Source organism: Drosophila arizonae, chromosome 3 (genome assembly GCF_054131065.1).
Source record: "Drosophila arizonae isolate 15081-1271.41 chromosome 3, UAZ_ARI_1.0, whole genome shotgun sequence".
Taxonomy (NCBI): Eukaryota; Metazoa; Arthropoda; class Insecta; order Diptera; family Drosophilidae; genus Drosophila; species Drosophila arizonae.
The window spans coordinates 11,792,534-11,809,404 of NC_142923.1; the positions used below are offsets into that span (position 1 = coordinate 11,792,534).

The following is a 16,871-nucleotide window of genomic DNA, read 5'->3' on the forward strand; positions in this document are numbered from 1 at the left end:
AAATTAAAATGTATGCATTTAAAATATATTTATAATACCTTATTTTGTGCATAATCAACTTCAGTATTTGAAGAGCAAAACTATACATATTTAACTAATTTAAATATCTAACAGTATTGAGTAAAATAACAATTTGAAGGTAAACTCAATTAAACTAAAGCGGTATTATATGTAAAATCAAGCTCATTACGTATTTTAAAATATGATACATTAACTATATTTATATTTTTTCAGTTAAATATTTTTACAAATGAATCGCGCGCCTTACGCATTTTCATTACGTGCAGAAGTACCCTAAATATGAACTGCTATCGAAGCTGCGAACTATCGATATATGGATTATCGGGCATTTGGAGCTAGTTGAACAGTCATTCACATCTCTACTACCTTCTCGGCTGCAAAACAAACTTCTCGCGAAAACAGGGGGTCAAGTGAATTTCAGAACGAGATATATCTCTAAAAGTACATCCATTAAGATTGTCGCACTGCAACGCATAACACAAACATGTGAAAGTGTCGAACGCAAACTATACAATATTGCGTGACGTGCCCAGACAGATTCAGACTCCGGGCAAACAAATTATAACCTCAAAGTCTCGACTGGACGTGGGTGCACCTGCTTAGTATTGCAGGCGCTTGGGGAATTCCCCAGACCCTAGAAACTATTGAACGTAAACATGTCAACATCTTCGATTGTGCAGCAGTTCGTCAACGGACTAAAGTCCCGCAACCGCAATGTCCAAAACAAGGCGGCGCAGGATCTATTCCTGTATGTCAAAACCGAGCTGCGCGAAATGTCGCAGGAGGAGTTGGTTCAGTTCTTTGATGACTTCGACCATCACATCTTCAACATGGTCAATGCAGCGGATATCAATGAAAAGAAGGGTGGTGCCCTGGCCATGAGTGAGTAAATAATTCCTGTGGAGTATTATGAGCTATGGCCGCAGCTAATGCTCTTTTCTCTTTTTTTTTTTTCAGAGTGCCTCATAAGTGGTGACGCTTTGATAACACGCAAAGGCATCTCACCATACCTCAATCGTTTACGCGATCTGTTGCTTATCAACGATGTCTCAGTGATGGAAATTGCGGCTCGCTCACTGGTGAAGCTGGCCAATATGCCAGGGTCAAAGGGCGCAGAATCATTCGATTTTGATATAAAGAAGGCATTTGAAATGCTTAGCGGCGATCGGCAGGAGGTGCGTAACTATACATATATATAGATATTGCAATAATGATTTAATGGAATGTTCCTTTGGTTTTATTCTGACAGTATCGTCGTCACGCTGCCGTCTTCATTTTACGTGAGCTGGCGATTGCGTTGCCCACGTATTTTTATCAGCAAATTCTAACGTTTTTCGATCACATTTTCAATGCCATCTTTGACCCGAAGCCAGCGATACGTGAATCTGCAGGCGAGGCATTGCGCGCCGCACTCATCGTAACTGTGCAACGTGAGAGCACAAAGCAATCGAGTGAGCCGCAATGGTATAAGATCTGCTACGATGAGGCCAGCAGCAGCTTCAACACCGATGTCCTGCCGGGCAAGGAGCAAAAGGGCATGACTCGCGACGATCGCATACACGGCGGTCTCATTGTCTTCAATGAGTTATTTCGCTGTGCTAATGCGAACTGGGAACGTCGATATACAACGCTCAAGAAGCTGTTTCCCAAGCCGCATCACAATAAGTTCCTGGACACCAGCAGCTCCTCATCAGTTGGCAGCCAACTGACCACCATTGTGCCACGCCTCAAGGTGCCTTTCGTCGACAAGCTGGGCAGCACCCAGATGCAAATGGATAGCGAGCAGCACAATGGCATTGGCAACAAATTGACCAGTGTAAGAAGAAGAATCCATTTCATATTAATCAAGTTGCAAGAAATCGATTGAAGAGGTGTTTTTTCGTCCCAGTCATTGATGCAGTCGTTCTGAATCTATTTTATCTAAAATTAATTTCTGTCATAGTTAGTTACTAATTCCTTTTTCGCTTGCAGCACAACGTACTGGACTCAGCCTACGCCAGCGAGATTCTTAAGAAGCACTTCAAAACCATCTGCGACAATGTGTTGGAGCAGCGTTCATCAAAGTCGCTGTATGTGCAACAGGGACTGCTTCAGATCCTGCCACGTTTGGCTGCTTTCAATCGCGAAGTGTTCGTGGCCCAGTACCTGGAGACCTGCGTAGCTCACTTGATGGCCATATTGCGTGGCAAGGAAAAGGATCGCAATGTGGCCTACATTACGATTGGCTACATCGCCGTCGCTGTCGAGAACGATATAGAGAAGCATCTGAAGAACATTATGGCTAGCATTAAACAGGCGCTGCCCGCAAAGGATTTGGCCAGCAAACGCAAATCGCCTGTGGATGCGGCGGTGTTCGCTTGCATCACGCTGCTGGCCCATGCGGTGAAATCGCAGATCGCAGACGATGTACGCGAAATCCTCGAGCAAATGTTTCACACGGGTCTCTCGCCAGCGCTGACTGTTTGTCTGCGCGAATTGGCCGAAAATGTGCCGCAGCTGAAGGCGGCCATCACGAATGGTCTGATCGTTGTGCTCTTCCAGGTGCTGATGAACAAGTCGGCGACCATACCATATGCCACAATGCCGCCGATTACAATTGACGCCTCGCTGATGCTGCAGACCGTCGATACCGCCACAATTGTGCTGGCGCTCCGTACACTGGGCACCTTTAATTTCGAGGAGCAGAATATGCTGGACTTTGTGCAACGGTGAGTGCATCATTGAATCCTTAATGGCATATATTAATTCATATCGCTCTGTTTTAGCTGCGCGGATTACTTCATAGTGCATGAGCAGCAGGAAATTCGCCTCGAAGCGGTGCAAACGTGCACGCGCCTGCTCAAGCTCGCCGTACAGTCATCGGAGAGTATGGAGAACTCGAAGACGTTAAGTGACACGGTTTCCCATGTGATTGAACGGCTGCTGTCTGTGGCCATCACTGACATGGATTACAATGTACGCATACGCATTCTTCGCTCGCTGGATGAGACTTTCGATGCTAAGCTGGCCCAGCCGGAATCGTTGAATGCTCTGTTCATAACACTGCACGATGAAATCTTTGAGATTCGTGAACTTGCCATGGTCACCATTGGGCGGCTGTCCTCCATGAATCCGGCTTATGTGATGCCCAAACTGCGCACCACCATGATTGAGCTGCTCACGGACTTGAAGTACTCGGGCATGAGTCGCAATAAGGAGCAAAGCGCACGTATGCTGGATCATCTAGTCATTAGCACGCCGCGTCTTATATCATCCTACATGAATCCGATTCTGAAGGCGCTAGTGCCCAAGCTGCATGAACCGGAATCGAATCCTGGTGTTGTGCTGAATGTACTGCGCACAATCGGAGATCTGGCCGAGGTCAATGGCGGCTCCAATGAAATGGAGCTGTGGGCGGATGATCTGCTTTCCATACTGCTCGAGATGCTGGGCGATGCTGGTAGTCCGGACAAGCGCGGCGTTGCGCTCTGGACGCTGGGGCAGCTGATAAGCGCCACGGGCCGTGTGGTCACCCCCTATCACAAATATCCGGTGTTGATTGATATCCTGATCAACTTCCTGAAGACCGAACAGCGTCGCTCCATACGCCGCGAAACAATACGTGTGCTGGGCTTGCTTGGTGCCATGGATCCGTACAAGCACAAGATGAACAAGGGCCTGATCGATAGCCAGAAGGATAACGTGCTGATTGCTTACTCGGACGGCAAGACAGACGAGAGCCAGGACATTTCCACGGCCGAGCTGCTTGTGAACATGGGCAATGCTCTTGATGAATATTATCCGGCGGTGGCCATTGCCGCACTAATGCGCATTCTGCGCGATCCCACGCTGAGCACACGCCACACCAGCGTCGTCCAGGCCGTCACCTTCATCTTCCACACGCTGGGCATCAAGTGTGTGCCGTATTTGGCACAGGTGCTGCCCAATCTGCTGGACAATGTGCGCACCGCGGACAACAATCTGCGCGAGTTCCTCTTCCAGCAACTGGCGATTCTGGTTGCCTTTGTCAAGCTGCACATCATTAGCTACATGGACGACATCTTTAAGCTGATCAAGGAATTCTGGACAATCAATACGCCGCTGCACTCCACGCTGATCAACCTAATCGAACAGATTGCCGTAGCGCTGGGCTGCGAGTTCCGTGACTACTTGGCGCAGCTCATACCGCAAATTTTGCGTGTGCTGCAGCATGACAACTCCAAGGATCGAATGGTGACGCGGCGACTGCTGCAGGCGCTGCAGAAATTCGGCAGCACGCTGGGCTACTACTTGCCGCTGATTGTGCCGCCGATTGTCAAGTTCTTTGACTCGCCGTATGTGCCTCAGCAGGTGTCTCTGGTGGCGATGGAAACGATCAACAGTTTGGCCAGCCAGCTGGACTTCACGGACTTCTCCTCGCGCATCATACATCCATTGGTGCGTGTGCTGGACACAGAGCCGGAGCTGCGCGATCAGGCAATGACAACGCTGCGCTCCCTGGTCAAGCAGCTGGGCAAGAAGTATCTGGTGTTTGTGCCTATGGTGCAGCGCACCATAACTAAGCATCGCATTGAAGATACCGAATACAACAATCTGCTCAGCCGCATTAAATCCAATAGCACCTTGGCGGACGCCTCGGGCATCGGCTCTGGCATCGGCGGCGACTTTGGCCAGCGACAGGCAAAGCCCAAATACAATGAGCCCTTTGTGCTGGACAGCAACAGCAGCAGCAAGAATCTAAAGGTCTCGACGAATGCGTTACGCACCGCTTGGCAGGTGACGCGTCGGGTCTCCAAAGACGACTGGATGGAGTGGCTCAAGCGATTGTCCATAGGTCTGCTCAAGGAGTCGCCCTCGCATGCATTGCGCGCCTGCTGTGTGCTGGCCCAGGATTATGATACACTGCTGCGGGATTTGTTTAATGCGGCTTTCATATCCTGCTGGACAGAGCTGTCGCCCGAGCATCGGTACGAGCTAACCCAGTCGCTCATACAGGCGCTGCAGGTCACGGACATGCCGGAGATTACACAGACCATACTCAACCTGGCAGAGTTTATGGAGCACTGTGATCGTGCTCCCATTCCCATAGAGACACAATTGCTGGGTACCCATGCCATGGCCTGTCGGGCGTACGCAAAGGCCTTGCGCTACAAGGAGGAGGAGTTTGTGCCGCGTCAGGAGCCGCATGTGTTCGAGTCGCTGATCCATATCAACAACAAGCTGCAGCAGCGCGAAGCAGCCGAAGGCCTCCTGACCACCTATCGCAACTCGGGCAACGAGGCCAGCGTTCATGGTCGCTGGTATGAGAAGCTGCACAACTGGGAGCAGGCATTACATCATTACCAGCTCAATCTGCGAGCGGATACCAACGATCTGGAGGCACGTCTTGGTCACATGCGCTGCCTGGAGGCCCTGGGCGACTGGTCACAGTTGAGCAATCGCTGTAAAGAGGAATGGCCCAACTTCAGTGCGGAGGCCAAGGCACGTGCGAGTCCCTTGGCCGCTGTTGCCGCCTGGGGCCTGAAGGATTGGGAGGGCATGCAGGAATATGTGCGCTGCATACCCGTGGACACTCAAGACGGTAGCTTCTATCGTGCTGTGCTTGCGGTGCATCACGATGACTTCGAGACGGCACAGCGTCTGATTGATGAGACGCGCGATCTGCTGGACACCGAACTAACCTCCATGGCTGGGGAGTCCTATGAGCGGGCCTACGGTGCAATGGTCTGTGTGCAAATGCTGGCCGAGCTGGAGGAGGTGATACAATACAAACTGATACCCGAACGACGGGAACCGCTAAAGGCCATGTGGTGGAAGCGTCTGCAGGGCGGACAGCGTTTGGTTGAGGACTGGCGTCGCATCATCCAGGTTCACTCTCTGGTTGTGAAGCCCCACGAGGATATACACACCTGGCTCAAGTATGCCAGCCTGTGTCGCAAGAGCGGCTCCTTGAATTTGTCGCACAAGACGCTAGTGATGCTGCTGGGCACTGATCCGGCACTCTCGCCCAATGACCCACTGCCGTGCAATCAGCCGCAGGTTACCTATGCCTATACCAAATATCTGGCTGCCTCCTCCAAAGAGTTGGCGTACAAGAAGCTGCTCGATTTTGTCAACACGTACAGCGCCCAGTTGAACTGTGTGCCGCCGGAGGCACAGAAGCCGCAGGACCAGCGTCTAATGGCGCGCTGCTATCTGCGCCTCGCCACCTGGCAGAACAAACTGCACGAGAACCGACCCAATCAAGAGGCAGTGCAAGGTGCTTTGGAGTGCTTCGAGAAGGCGACAGACTACGATCCCAATTGGTACAAGGCCTGGCATCTGTGGGCCTACATGAACTTCAAGGTGGTGCAGTCCCAGAAGCAGGCGCTGGAAAATCCACGCCAGCAATCGCCGGCGACCATGGGCCTGGGCCTGGACAGCGAAAGTCTGATCATTCAGCAGTATGCGGTGCCGGCGGTGCATGGATTCTTCCGCTCCATCAGCCTCATCCGCGGGAATTCGCTGCAGGACACGCTGCGTCTGCTGACGCTGTGGTTTGATTATGGCAATCATGCCGAGGTCTATGAAGCTCTCTTCTCCGGCATGAAACAGATTGAAATCAATACCTGGCTGCAAGTGATTCCACAGCTAATTGCACGCATCGACACGCATCGCAAGCTGGTGGGTCAGCTTATCCATCAGCTGCTCATGGACATTGGCAAGAATCACCCGCAGGCGCTTGTCTATCCCCTGACCGTGGCCTCCAAGTCCGCTTCGCTGGCGCGCAAGACGGCCGCCTTCAAGATCCTCGACTCGATGCGGAAGCATTCGCCGACGCTCGTCGAGCAGGCGGTCATGTGCAGCGAGGAGCTTATACGGGTGGCCATCCTCTGGCACGAGCAGTGGCACGAAGGATTGGAGGAAGCCAGTCGCCTCTACTTTGGGGACCGCAATGTGAAGGGCATGTTTGAGATTCTGGAGCCATTGCATGCGATGCTGGATCGCGGACCACAGACACTCAAGGAGACCTCCTTCTCGCAGGCCTATGGCCGTGAGCTGACCGAGGCGTATGAGTGGACACAACGCTATAAGACCTCGGCCGTACTCATGGACTTGGATCGTGCCTGGGATATCTATTATCATGTGTTCCAGAAGATTTCACGTCAGCTGCCGCAGCTGACATCGCTCGAACTGCCTTATGTGTCGCCCAAGCTGATGACCTGCAAGAACCTGGAGCTGGCTGTGCCTGGGTCCTATAATCCCGGCCAGGAGCTGATACGCATCAATCACATCAAGACCAATCTGCAGGTGATCACGTCCAAGCAGCGGCCGCGCAAACTCTGCATACGTGGGTCCAACGGCAAGGACTACATGTATTTGCTGAAGGGTCACGAGGATCTGAGGCAGGACGAGCGTGTAATGCAGCTCTTTTCGCTGGTCAATACGCTGCTACTCGACGATCCCGACACGTTCCGTCGTAACCTGGCCATCCAGCGCTACGCCGTCATCCCGCTAAGCACAAACTCTGGATTGATCGGCTGGGTGCCGCACTGTGATACGCTACATACGCTGATCCGCGACTATCGCGACAAGAAGAAGGTTCCGCTCAACCAGGAGCATCGCACTATGCTGAACTACGCGCCCGATTACGATCATCTGACGCTGATGCAAAAGGTCGAGGTGTTCGAGTATGCCCTGAGTCAGACCCAGGGCGATGATCTCGCCAAGCTGCTGTGGCTGAAGTCGCCGTCGTCGGAGCTGTGGTTCGAGCGGCGCAACAATTACACACGCTCATTAGCCGTCATGTCCATGGTGGGCTATATACTCGGTCTGGGTGATCGTCATCCCTCCAATTTGATGTTGGATCGCATGAGTGGTAAAATATTGCATATAGATTTTGGTGATTGTTTCGAGGTGGCCATGACCCGTGAGAAGTTCCCCGAGAAGATACCCTTCCGACTGACACGGATGCTCATAAAGGCGATGGAAGTGACGGGCATTGAGGGCACCTATCGACGCACCTGCGAGAGTGTCATGCTGGTGCTGCGTCGCAACAAAGACTCGCTGATGGCTGTGCTGGAAGCGTTCGTCTACGATCCGCTGCTCAACTGGCGTCTGCTCGATGTGGACAAGAAGGGCAACGACACAACAACCGCCGGCGGTGCCAGCGGCGGTAGTGCCAGTAACTCCATAGAGCAGGAGTCGCTGCTGCAGGGCAACCCAGTGGCCAAATCCAAGACGTACGAGGCACAGCAACTCCACGGTGGATACACTAACGTGGCCGATGTGACCAACAGCAAGGCCAGCATGGTCATACAGCGGGTCCATCGCAAGCTGACCGGCACAGATTTCCAAATGTCCGAAATGACCGAGCAGCAACAGGTGGAGCTGCTCATACAGCAGGCGACGAACAATGAGAACCTCTGTCAGTGCTATATTGGCTGGTGTCCCTTCTGGTAATTGACCATGTGTCCTATCCAATCAATCTCCAGGCCATGCACCCATCTGAGACTGAGCGAATAAAACAAATATATGCAGTTACGATAATACGAACACAAACACACAATTGAACATAAAACTATGTATATGTATAATTTATATTAGAAATACGCTTCATTAAAACTTTATTGTAAATTCCAGTTGCAATTAAATTCCAAATTCTGTTAAGCACGAGCCAAGCTGTGGCACCTAATCAACATTTGGGGTAGTCGCAGCTCGTACCGTAACAAGAAGAAATAAGAAAGAAAAAAAAAAAAAAAAAACAAGCCAATTCGGTGTTCGATGATGAAACATCCGCCACGTTTGAATTGAAATTACAAAAAAATATATATATATTTATTATAATAACTGAAGTATTTGTGAACGTGAATTTGTACAGAAACAATATTCTTTTCTAAATGAAATTATACAAAAACAATCAATTAAGCAATATACAGTATGTACTTAAATAATTAAAATTATTGCATTTTTCAACATTTACATTAGTTTTGAGAAATCTGGAAATCAACAAAATAATACACCGTTTTTTCTAATATGGTGGACTTTGAGAATCTTTAGAAACGACTGCGACTACCCCAAATGGAAACTGAAATAAGTGGGAATTCTAGCTGCTGATAAATCGCATATACATATAATAATAATTATAAGATAATATAAATTTGTATAGAGTTATAGGTAGACACTAAAACTGAACATTAAGCTATGTATGATTGTAGATTATCGATTAAGATCTGGTTGCCTTAGCTATTGTTTCGCTTGCCCCGCTGCTCCTTGCGCCAGGCATCGATGCGCTGCTTCAGTTCAATATTCGGAACCAGCATATCCTCAGTGAGATACTGCCTATTGAACGGATCCGTGCAACTGTTGAGCAGATGACGTGTGATAATTGCACGATCCATCACAGTGCCAGAGGGCAGCACAACTGGATCCGACATTAATGTGTCCATCAGTGGGTCCTTAAACTCATCGGGCGCATCGGCGCACTCATCTTCAGTCTGTTGGTTGGAAACTGTAAATAGACATGGACGAAGATAATCCAAATAATAAACTTAGATAAGGAAAGCGTATTTTAAAGCACATACCATATATTTCGTGAGCCCGCTGGGTGAGCGCTTTGAATCGTTCTACCTCCACGACGGAACGTATCCCAAGGCGTTTGATGCGTGACGCTGCCTCATTGCAAATTTGCAGATCGAATGAGCGTTCGTCGGCAGCCAATGCCTGCGCGAATCTATCACAGTCCAAGTGAAGATATATATCAAAGATTTGGGCCAACAAACTGCGCGGCTCCCAGCCATATTTGGTTGGGTTCTTCACTTTCAGATCGTTGCACTTGGGCCCAGCCAGTTGTTTCAAGTTAAAGTTTAGCATGGAGCTCAGGCGATCAACAAGCTCGGCGCGCATAAACGGCTCCTTGATATCGCTCTACAATAATAGTCAAAATGAATACAAAATTACAATAGCAGCATCCCAAACAACTCACGGTCAAATAATGAAATAGATCAACAGTCTCGCGAGCTAACGTTAAATAGGAACGGCATTGACGCTCATCCGTTGCCAGCTGGGTGAGGCGACTCTGCTGCTGCTCGGCACTCATTCCGCTCCAGCTCTTTACGTCAGACATTAGCTGCTGTGTTAGATGTATGCGCTTAAGATTCTCGAGGCATTCGTCCAGCAAGAAGGTCGTATCGTTCATCAGCATGTTTACAAACTTCACAAACTGATTGCCCTGACGCGACTCACAGATGACAGCCTGCCGATGTATGGGATTCTCCCACATGGATTTAAATAGATGGCTAATGTGGTATCTGAAAGAATGGAAGAACGACACATTTCCAGTAAAGTTCTTTATAGATCTATTCCAGCTTACCTTATAGTAAACTTATCGTAAAACTCAGTGCTTTGGCCAGTGGTCTCCACATCCACATAAAATCGCATTAGCGCGCTGACCAGCGCATTCTGTGCCAGTTCATGGTTCCACATCTATAAGTAAATGAGGATTATGAATTTGCTTTAAATATATCTTTCATTTACTTACCGCTGTATTAACTGAATTGGCTGGCTTTAGGGAGAACACAAACATCACCTCAACCAGTTTGGCAGTTACATAGGGATTCTTGATGAGATGTGAGGCGCAGACGCAGGTCAGCAGCCATGTGATGATCGAATGATCGATGCCCTGTCTGATGTCCACATTGGCATGCTGCATGGCAAACAATATGAACTCGGCAATGTCATCGATGTACCACTCGGGCAGTGCGGAAAATGCGTCAGTCGGTTTTAGTTGCTGCACCGGCAGCTTCGAGATGAACGGACCCTCGATGGGACGTCCCTCGAATTGATAAAGCATAAACTCGCACACAGTCGAATAGAACTCAGTGCAGCGCTGCAGGAGCGCAGGATCGAGGAGCGTTATCTCACTGCATGTCTTGGAGCTGTACAAGAAAATGAGTTTCAACATTCATTAGATGAACATGAAATGTGTTTTACATATTATAATATTTGCATTCCATACCGGTTAAGTTTGCGCAGTTGCTTTTCCCAACGCTCCTTGAACTGATTGTTGCGATTGGCATAACGTGAGTTTACCCAGTGGGGCTTGGTACGATCCAGCTCGTCAATTAGTTTTTGTAGTTCTTTGATGGCGCGCACCTTTTGGCGATAGCGTTGAATCGCTGGCAGATAGCCAAGATGATGAGATTGCAGCGTAAGGAACCAGCATTGCGTCTGGAAATTCACATTCTCCGCTGGCGTTGAGAAATTCTTTGCCAAAAAGTTCTTATACTCCTCCTCGCTGTAACGGATTTTCGTATCCTGCTCGATGTTGACCAGCGAATTGCTGTAGTAGTGGAAATTCGGATCAATGCGATCCAATTTAATCTTGACCGACAACTGCTGCAGCACGCTCATCAGATTGATGACGAAACCATCGCGGGCGAGCAACTTTTCGTCACTGGCGAATTGCACGCGACGATCGTTGTGACGTAGAATTTGAGAAATGTACTCCAGAGTCTTGGGGCGGCTGCTGGCATTGACGCACAGCGAGTGGAAAACTGTATGCATGTGAGTGCGCATTGAGTGCAGTTCCTGCATGGAGAGAAATTCAGACAGGGATGAATATTATAAGAGAGAACAAATAAATATAAATACAGAAGACGTACCCAGCGTAGGCGCGATATCGAGGTTTCCTCAAGTTTGTTTTTGGTCGTGTATTCAGCAAATTTGACGTTCTCCTCGGCAAAGAGGGAGACGGACAGGAAAGGGCCCAGGAAGCTGCACTTCACAATTTCACGTCCCGGTATCTTTGTGCATATGGGCGGTATATAGTTTGGTTGGCGAGCTACCAAATCGGCAATGGGTCGGACATTGCCCACCTTGATGACCACCAACTTGGAAAGCCATTCGATCTGTTGTGTATTGATCTTCGAGCTGCAAATGTTGCGTTGCATGCCACTGAATAGACCGCGCAGCAGTTGACCGAATATTTCGTCGAAAATCTCGCGTTGCTGGTACGTTTCGGCCACCAGGTCAATGAGGAAGGATTCGCTTACACGGTCCATGTACATGAGCTCCAGCAAGGTTGATTGGTCCAGCTGATAGTTGAGGTTCTGCTGGATGCGATCCGTTAAAACTAGCACCGATACTCGCATAATATTTGTAAATGCCATTGTCAAGGCCTTGTGCGTGCTATCGTCCATTGGTTGGCCTACATCGTTGGCCCGGGACCGAGTTAGCTCGGTTTGATAGTTCTGATAGCAACGCAACAGATGTAGCATGGCATTGTGCTTGGAGGTAGTCACTATATTAAGGGGAGGAGGCACCACACAAGTGACTCCAGCATCGCTGGACGTTATCTCAGTCTGGCTGGGCGTCGCACTGGAACTGGCGCCTTGATCCTCTTCGGCGGCGCTGCTGGAGGCCACGGCATTGGCCAGTATTTCCTGGACTTCGGTGTCGTCGCTTTTGATCTTTTTGGCCGAGGAGAACTCCTTATCGTCGCCATTGGCGTCTGTCACACCAGTGGCAAGCGGCGTGTCGCTATCCATCTTCATGCTATCATCCACCTCATCGTTGTAGAACTTAAATGCAGTCTCTAGCAGCACACTGGTTATAATCGGCTCAAATTCGAAACGTAGCTCAGGATATAGCTCCAGAAAGCTGGCAGTTTGCACACAAATGATGGAGCCACTGCCATATTCATTCCATGTGGCATTCAATAGCCTCGATAGCATCTGTTCGTTGCGCTCATCAGCGTTCTTAAGTAATGACGAATCATTTTTGGGCACTTTTTTCTGCGGCTTGGGCTCCGAGTTATGTTGCACAGCGTTGGGCACGCAGATGGAATGTGCACTGGTCATCTCAACGTCATGTATGGGTGTCGATGCTACCGATTTCATTTCCACATCCGTGTCCGGCTTGTTGGCCAGGTCGGACCAGGTTATGGAATCTTTGTCACCCAATGGATTTGTTGTATCCATGCTGCTCGAGCCGGCAGATACCTCGCGCACCAAACGTGATTCACTCGGAACGTTTGCTTGAATCCGTGATGGCTTCTCGGCTGCCAACGGCGCGACAACATTAGCAGCACTCAGGATGCTACTACGCGCCGCCAAAGTGCGCAGCCGTCGAGCACGCATCTGCAAATGGAAAATAGGGCAAACATTAAGCAAAACACACGAGATTATAAGAGATTTGATCGACTTGCCTCTTCGGCGGATAGCTCCGTTACAACGTAATCTGTAGACGATTCGTTTTGCGTCACCGGCATCTGCTCGTCAACATTTCCATCGCTGGCGCTGGGGGACTGTGGTGGCTCCTGCTGCTCATCCATTGGTTTCTGTGGTGGCTCCTCTTCCGGCATGTTGCTTGTTCAGTTGAGCACTTTGGCTGTGTGACCTGGCAGTTCCCGTCTGTTTGCTTGTTGCGTAGTTCTTCTGGGTTAACGAACCAAACAATGAAACGAACCAGAAAGAGAGACAGAGTGAATGTGTGAGAGAGAGAGAATGATCGTGAGAGAGTGACTGGCGATTGAGTGAACTGCCACGCGCATTTAACAAATAAACAACAGTCCAGCGGTCAACGTCAAGTTCACGATAAGACAATGATTCGTTGTCGTTCGTCTGCGCAGCATCCAACTGCCAAAGAGAAGAGTTCTTTGTGATATTAAGATTAACTACGCACTAGTCCATTTCTGACCTATGGCAAAAGCCCCAAAGGAAGACAACTATATTGAATATGCAGCGACTATTTATAGAATCACCGAGCTAAGTCGAACGTTATCTGATTGTCGGGCAGCGCAGCGGCAGCAACAACTGCGAGTGCTGCTACTGCAGGTGCAGTGCACGATATCAAAACAAGTGACAGGCGAATATCGATAACACATTGATGGATGCAGCAACATATAGATTTTTACTAATTGCTAATAATATCCGAACGTAATTGAAATTGGTTTAATATCAGGCATGTTGCGCAATTATTCTTTAAAAAGGCCAAGCAGCTGAATATATATGTATGTATGTAGATTTTTTGACAAGGGCTTTGTTGACAAAATGACAAGACAAAAGTCTATAGTATATGCAATTATTTAAATGCCTAATTACAAAATACGCTAATACAAAATCTTTAGTTTTTATTGCTGTAAGCTTCAGGTGTCAATTTGAAAACAAATAATAAATAAGAGTAAAAGATTTATAAACGCCTAACGCATACCATAACCTAACATACTGTTTATAAATCTCATCGAATGTTTATCAGAACTCCGTAAACAGGATGACTAATAGTTTTTGGTGTCAAAACAGTTACAAGTTTCAGCAGATGTGCTGTAACGTTATATATAACTCTGTTAATTTGTATATATGTACACATATCCCACGTAGCCAACAGATTTCTTGCAGATTGTTTGTTTTTAATTCCTGGTGCGATTATTTTATTTTTGGCAGTAAATGCTATCTGCGCATTTTGTGGCCAGCTCGCTGAACAACACAAAAGAATATACCGAATATACGCACTAGCTTCTGCTTACCTCTAATGGCACTTTCACCTGCCGTCACAATGAGATATTCATGAAAATTGCAAAATGCGGGCAAAGTCTATTGCATTTCGTTGGGCCACTGGCAACGTTTACCGTTTGTGCCCGTTGCTGATCGCAACGCTGCTTCGCCTTTGAGAGGTGGAGGATGATGGACGGTGACACGCACAAAAATTTCTCTTTTGTTCTCGGACAATACCTTTTTGGCCCCGCGATGCCAATATTTACACGTTTCCGTCGAATTTATCCTATTTATGGCTTAACAATCACAATGCTTTATTAGAAACTCGCGTGCTGAGATTTGCACACGTTTGCACACGATTTTTCTTTGATCAATTCTACTTTTAATTTTTAGACACTGCGTCCGTCAAACTAGAACTAGGATTGTTGATATTGTATCGCCAGACTTAATTATTAATGACACACAGTAGCTATCGATAGTTAATACGATATGCTTACGTTAACAGCCGAATGGCAACGGCCCAAGACGAGAAATTATTTTCACACAAGTCAAAGCCATATAACACATGACACAACAATGAATAGCTAATTTTAATATTCAATGTGTCATCAACCAAAGGAATAAAAAGCTTAGAAATAGCTGTCCTTAAACGAAATCGATAGCGCATGACATCTTATATCGATATTCGCACATTCACGATGACAATTAATTCGACAGTTTTGTTCAACAAAAGAAAATCATTTACTCCATATTACAAAAATGTTACAGTTACTTGCGGAACCTAATTCGAATCCTAAAAGCTATATGTTTTTATGCTACTAGAAATCCGTATATCGCTGACGCAGGCTCTGACGCTTGGCAACATTATGCATCTGAAATATTAAATTTATTATTAATTTACTTTGGTAAATAACATTCAATTAGTCTAAAGCACTTACTAGACGTTGTTGCCTTCTTTCACGGTTCTTCTCATAGGCCTTTAACAGATTTGGACACATGCGTCGTATAAAGTCCTCTGATTCCCAAAACAGACCTCCTTGATTCTCATATCGCAACAGATACTCAACCTAAAAATGTATTTAACAATTAAAAACCGTAAAAGTATATTGCTTACTAAGGGAACTTGCCTTGCCCGCCTTTGTCTCCTTGCCTAATACTCGCTCTATGCCGTTCTCCGGCTTGCATTTTTTATAGAAATCATCTTCGTTGTTCTTTTCAGCTCTCACTTCGCGTTCCACAAGCTGTGGCATATCCTCAATGTTCAGTAGGCCGTCGCGGAGTCGCTCACCATTTTGATCGACGCGCCGCACAAACGTCAGCGGATGCTGCTTTAAGTAGTCATCCGCTTCGGCAATTGTCTTGGCCAAGTTAAATTCCTCCTCTTCCTCCTCATCGTGATCCGCATCGTCGCCGCACTCATTGTCATCGTCCTCCACATCCATGCCATCACAGCTTAGATTCGCCTTATTGGCGCTGTTTTGCGCCGAGCGTCTTTTCTTTTTGACACGATTGCCGCCATCGTTTGCTTTGACGTCTGGATGGAATCGGACCTTTTTGACGCGCTGCTCGCAGCTGTCTGTATTACTATGTTGGTCCACCACATCATCTATCAGTGGACCATCAGCGACGTCGTTCGACGTATTCGTTGTTGGGGCAGAGGCCTCTGATTCCGCCAGCGTTGTCTCTTTGAGGTTCTGAGAAATGAGTTTTACTTTCGTTTCAAATGCAGCACTGGCTGCCGTTGTATTGTTATTGCTGCTGCTGCTGCTTTTAAACGCCGTCGAATTTTCACCAATGGTCGATTCAGCGCTGGACACATCAGTCTTTGGTTCGCCAGGTGGCGACTCTCTTAGTGCAGCGGAATCCCTGCTGCAGTTGTCTGTCTCCGCTGCGGGCTCCGTTGTTGTGGGGCTTGTCTCGACCATTACACACTTCCTTTGCATTGATTTGTCCAGGGAGTCGCTGCCACCAGAGTCATCGTTGGACTTCGTATCCATGTGTGGCAGGTGTAACGCGTCCTAACAAAATTTTTTATTGCAAACAAATCTGTTGTGGAGCAAATCTGGCATTGCCATTCCGATATATATATATATATCGATTAATTGTTTTAGAAAGCAAATAAATATATGGCGCTGCCAACTTGCTCAAATTTTGTTGGGATATTATTCAAAAAAAATCAGTTGATAAACTTAATAAGTGTGTTTAAATAATGTAACAGAGTATATAGGTTTATTTTAAATAATGGCATACCTTCCGAGTTTCTAAAAAATTTGCAATTTGCAATATATTTTTACAGCAATACTTGCATATGTAACTTTCTTTAGATTTCGACAGCTCTTAGTTTTGATGCGGAAAATTTATAATTTTAATTTATAAAGTCATCTTTGACTCAGAAAAGGC

The 16,871-nt window shown here is 47.6% G+C and overlaps 3 protein-coding genes across 6 annotated transcripts; 1 reads left to right on the forward strand and 2 right to left on the reverse strand.

The window, feature by feature from the left end:
• Window positions 1–346: 346 nt before the first annotated feature.
• mTor (serine/threonine-protein kinase Tor) lies at window positions 347–8,939 on the forward strand. Its single transcript, XM_018003874.2, has 5 exons — window positions 347–903; window positions 979–1,196; window positions 1,271–1,837; window positions 1,993–2,729; window positions 2,787–8,939. Exons 1-5 carry the CDS (start codon window positions 678–680, stop codon window positions 8,440–8,442), a joined length of 7,404 nt encoding a protein of 2,467 aa, XP_017859363.1. The 5' UTR covers window positions 347–677; the 3' UTR covers window positions 8,443–8,939.
• On the reverse strand, window positions 8,572–14,931 carry Ube4B (Ubiquitination factor E4B). 4 transcript variants are annotated; one of them, XM_089464989.1, is made up of 9 exons: window positions 14,709–14,931; window positions 13,187–13,415; window positions 11,643–13,118; window positions 10,997–11,568; window positions 10,520–10,916; window positions 10,352–10,464; window positions 9,965–10,289; window positions 9,564–9,906; window positions 8,572–9,490 (listed from the first exon to the last, which is right to left on the reverse strand). In XM_089464989.1, the coding sequence occupies exons 2-9, from the start codon at window positions 13,340–13,342 to the stop codon at window positions 9,222–9,224; spliced, it is 3,651 nt and encodes a 1,216-aa protein (XP_089321115.1). In that variant the 5' UTR covers window positions 13,343–13,415; window positions 14,709–14,931; the 3' UTR covers window positions 8,572–9,221. The 4 variants fall into 4 exon arrangements, with proteins under 4 accessions (XP_089321115.1, XP_089321114.1, XP_017859365.1 ...); XM_089464988.1 differs by having other exon boundaries at window positions 14,606–14,931; XM_018003876.2 differs by having other exon boundaries at window positions 13,187–13,412; window positions 14,504–14,931.
• Window positions 14,932–15,188: 257 nt separating this feature from the next.
• On the reverse strand, window positions 15,189–16,864 carry LOC108612041 (uncharacterized). The gene is made up of 4 exons (XM_018004925.2): window positions 16,722–16,864; window positions 15,599–16,489; window positions 15,410–15,538; window positions 15,189–15,343 (listed from the first exon to the last, which is right to left on the reverse strand). Exons 2-4 carry the CDS (start codon window positions 16,466–16,468, stop codon window positions 15,290–15,292), a joined length of 1,053 nt encoding a protein of 350 aa, XP_017860414.1. The 5' UTR covers window positions 16,469–16,489; window positions 16,722–16,864; the 3' UTR covers window positions 15,189–15,289.
• Between the last annotated feature and the right edge of the window lie 7 nt (window positions 16,865–16,871).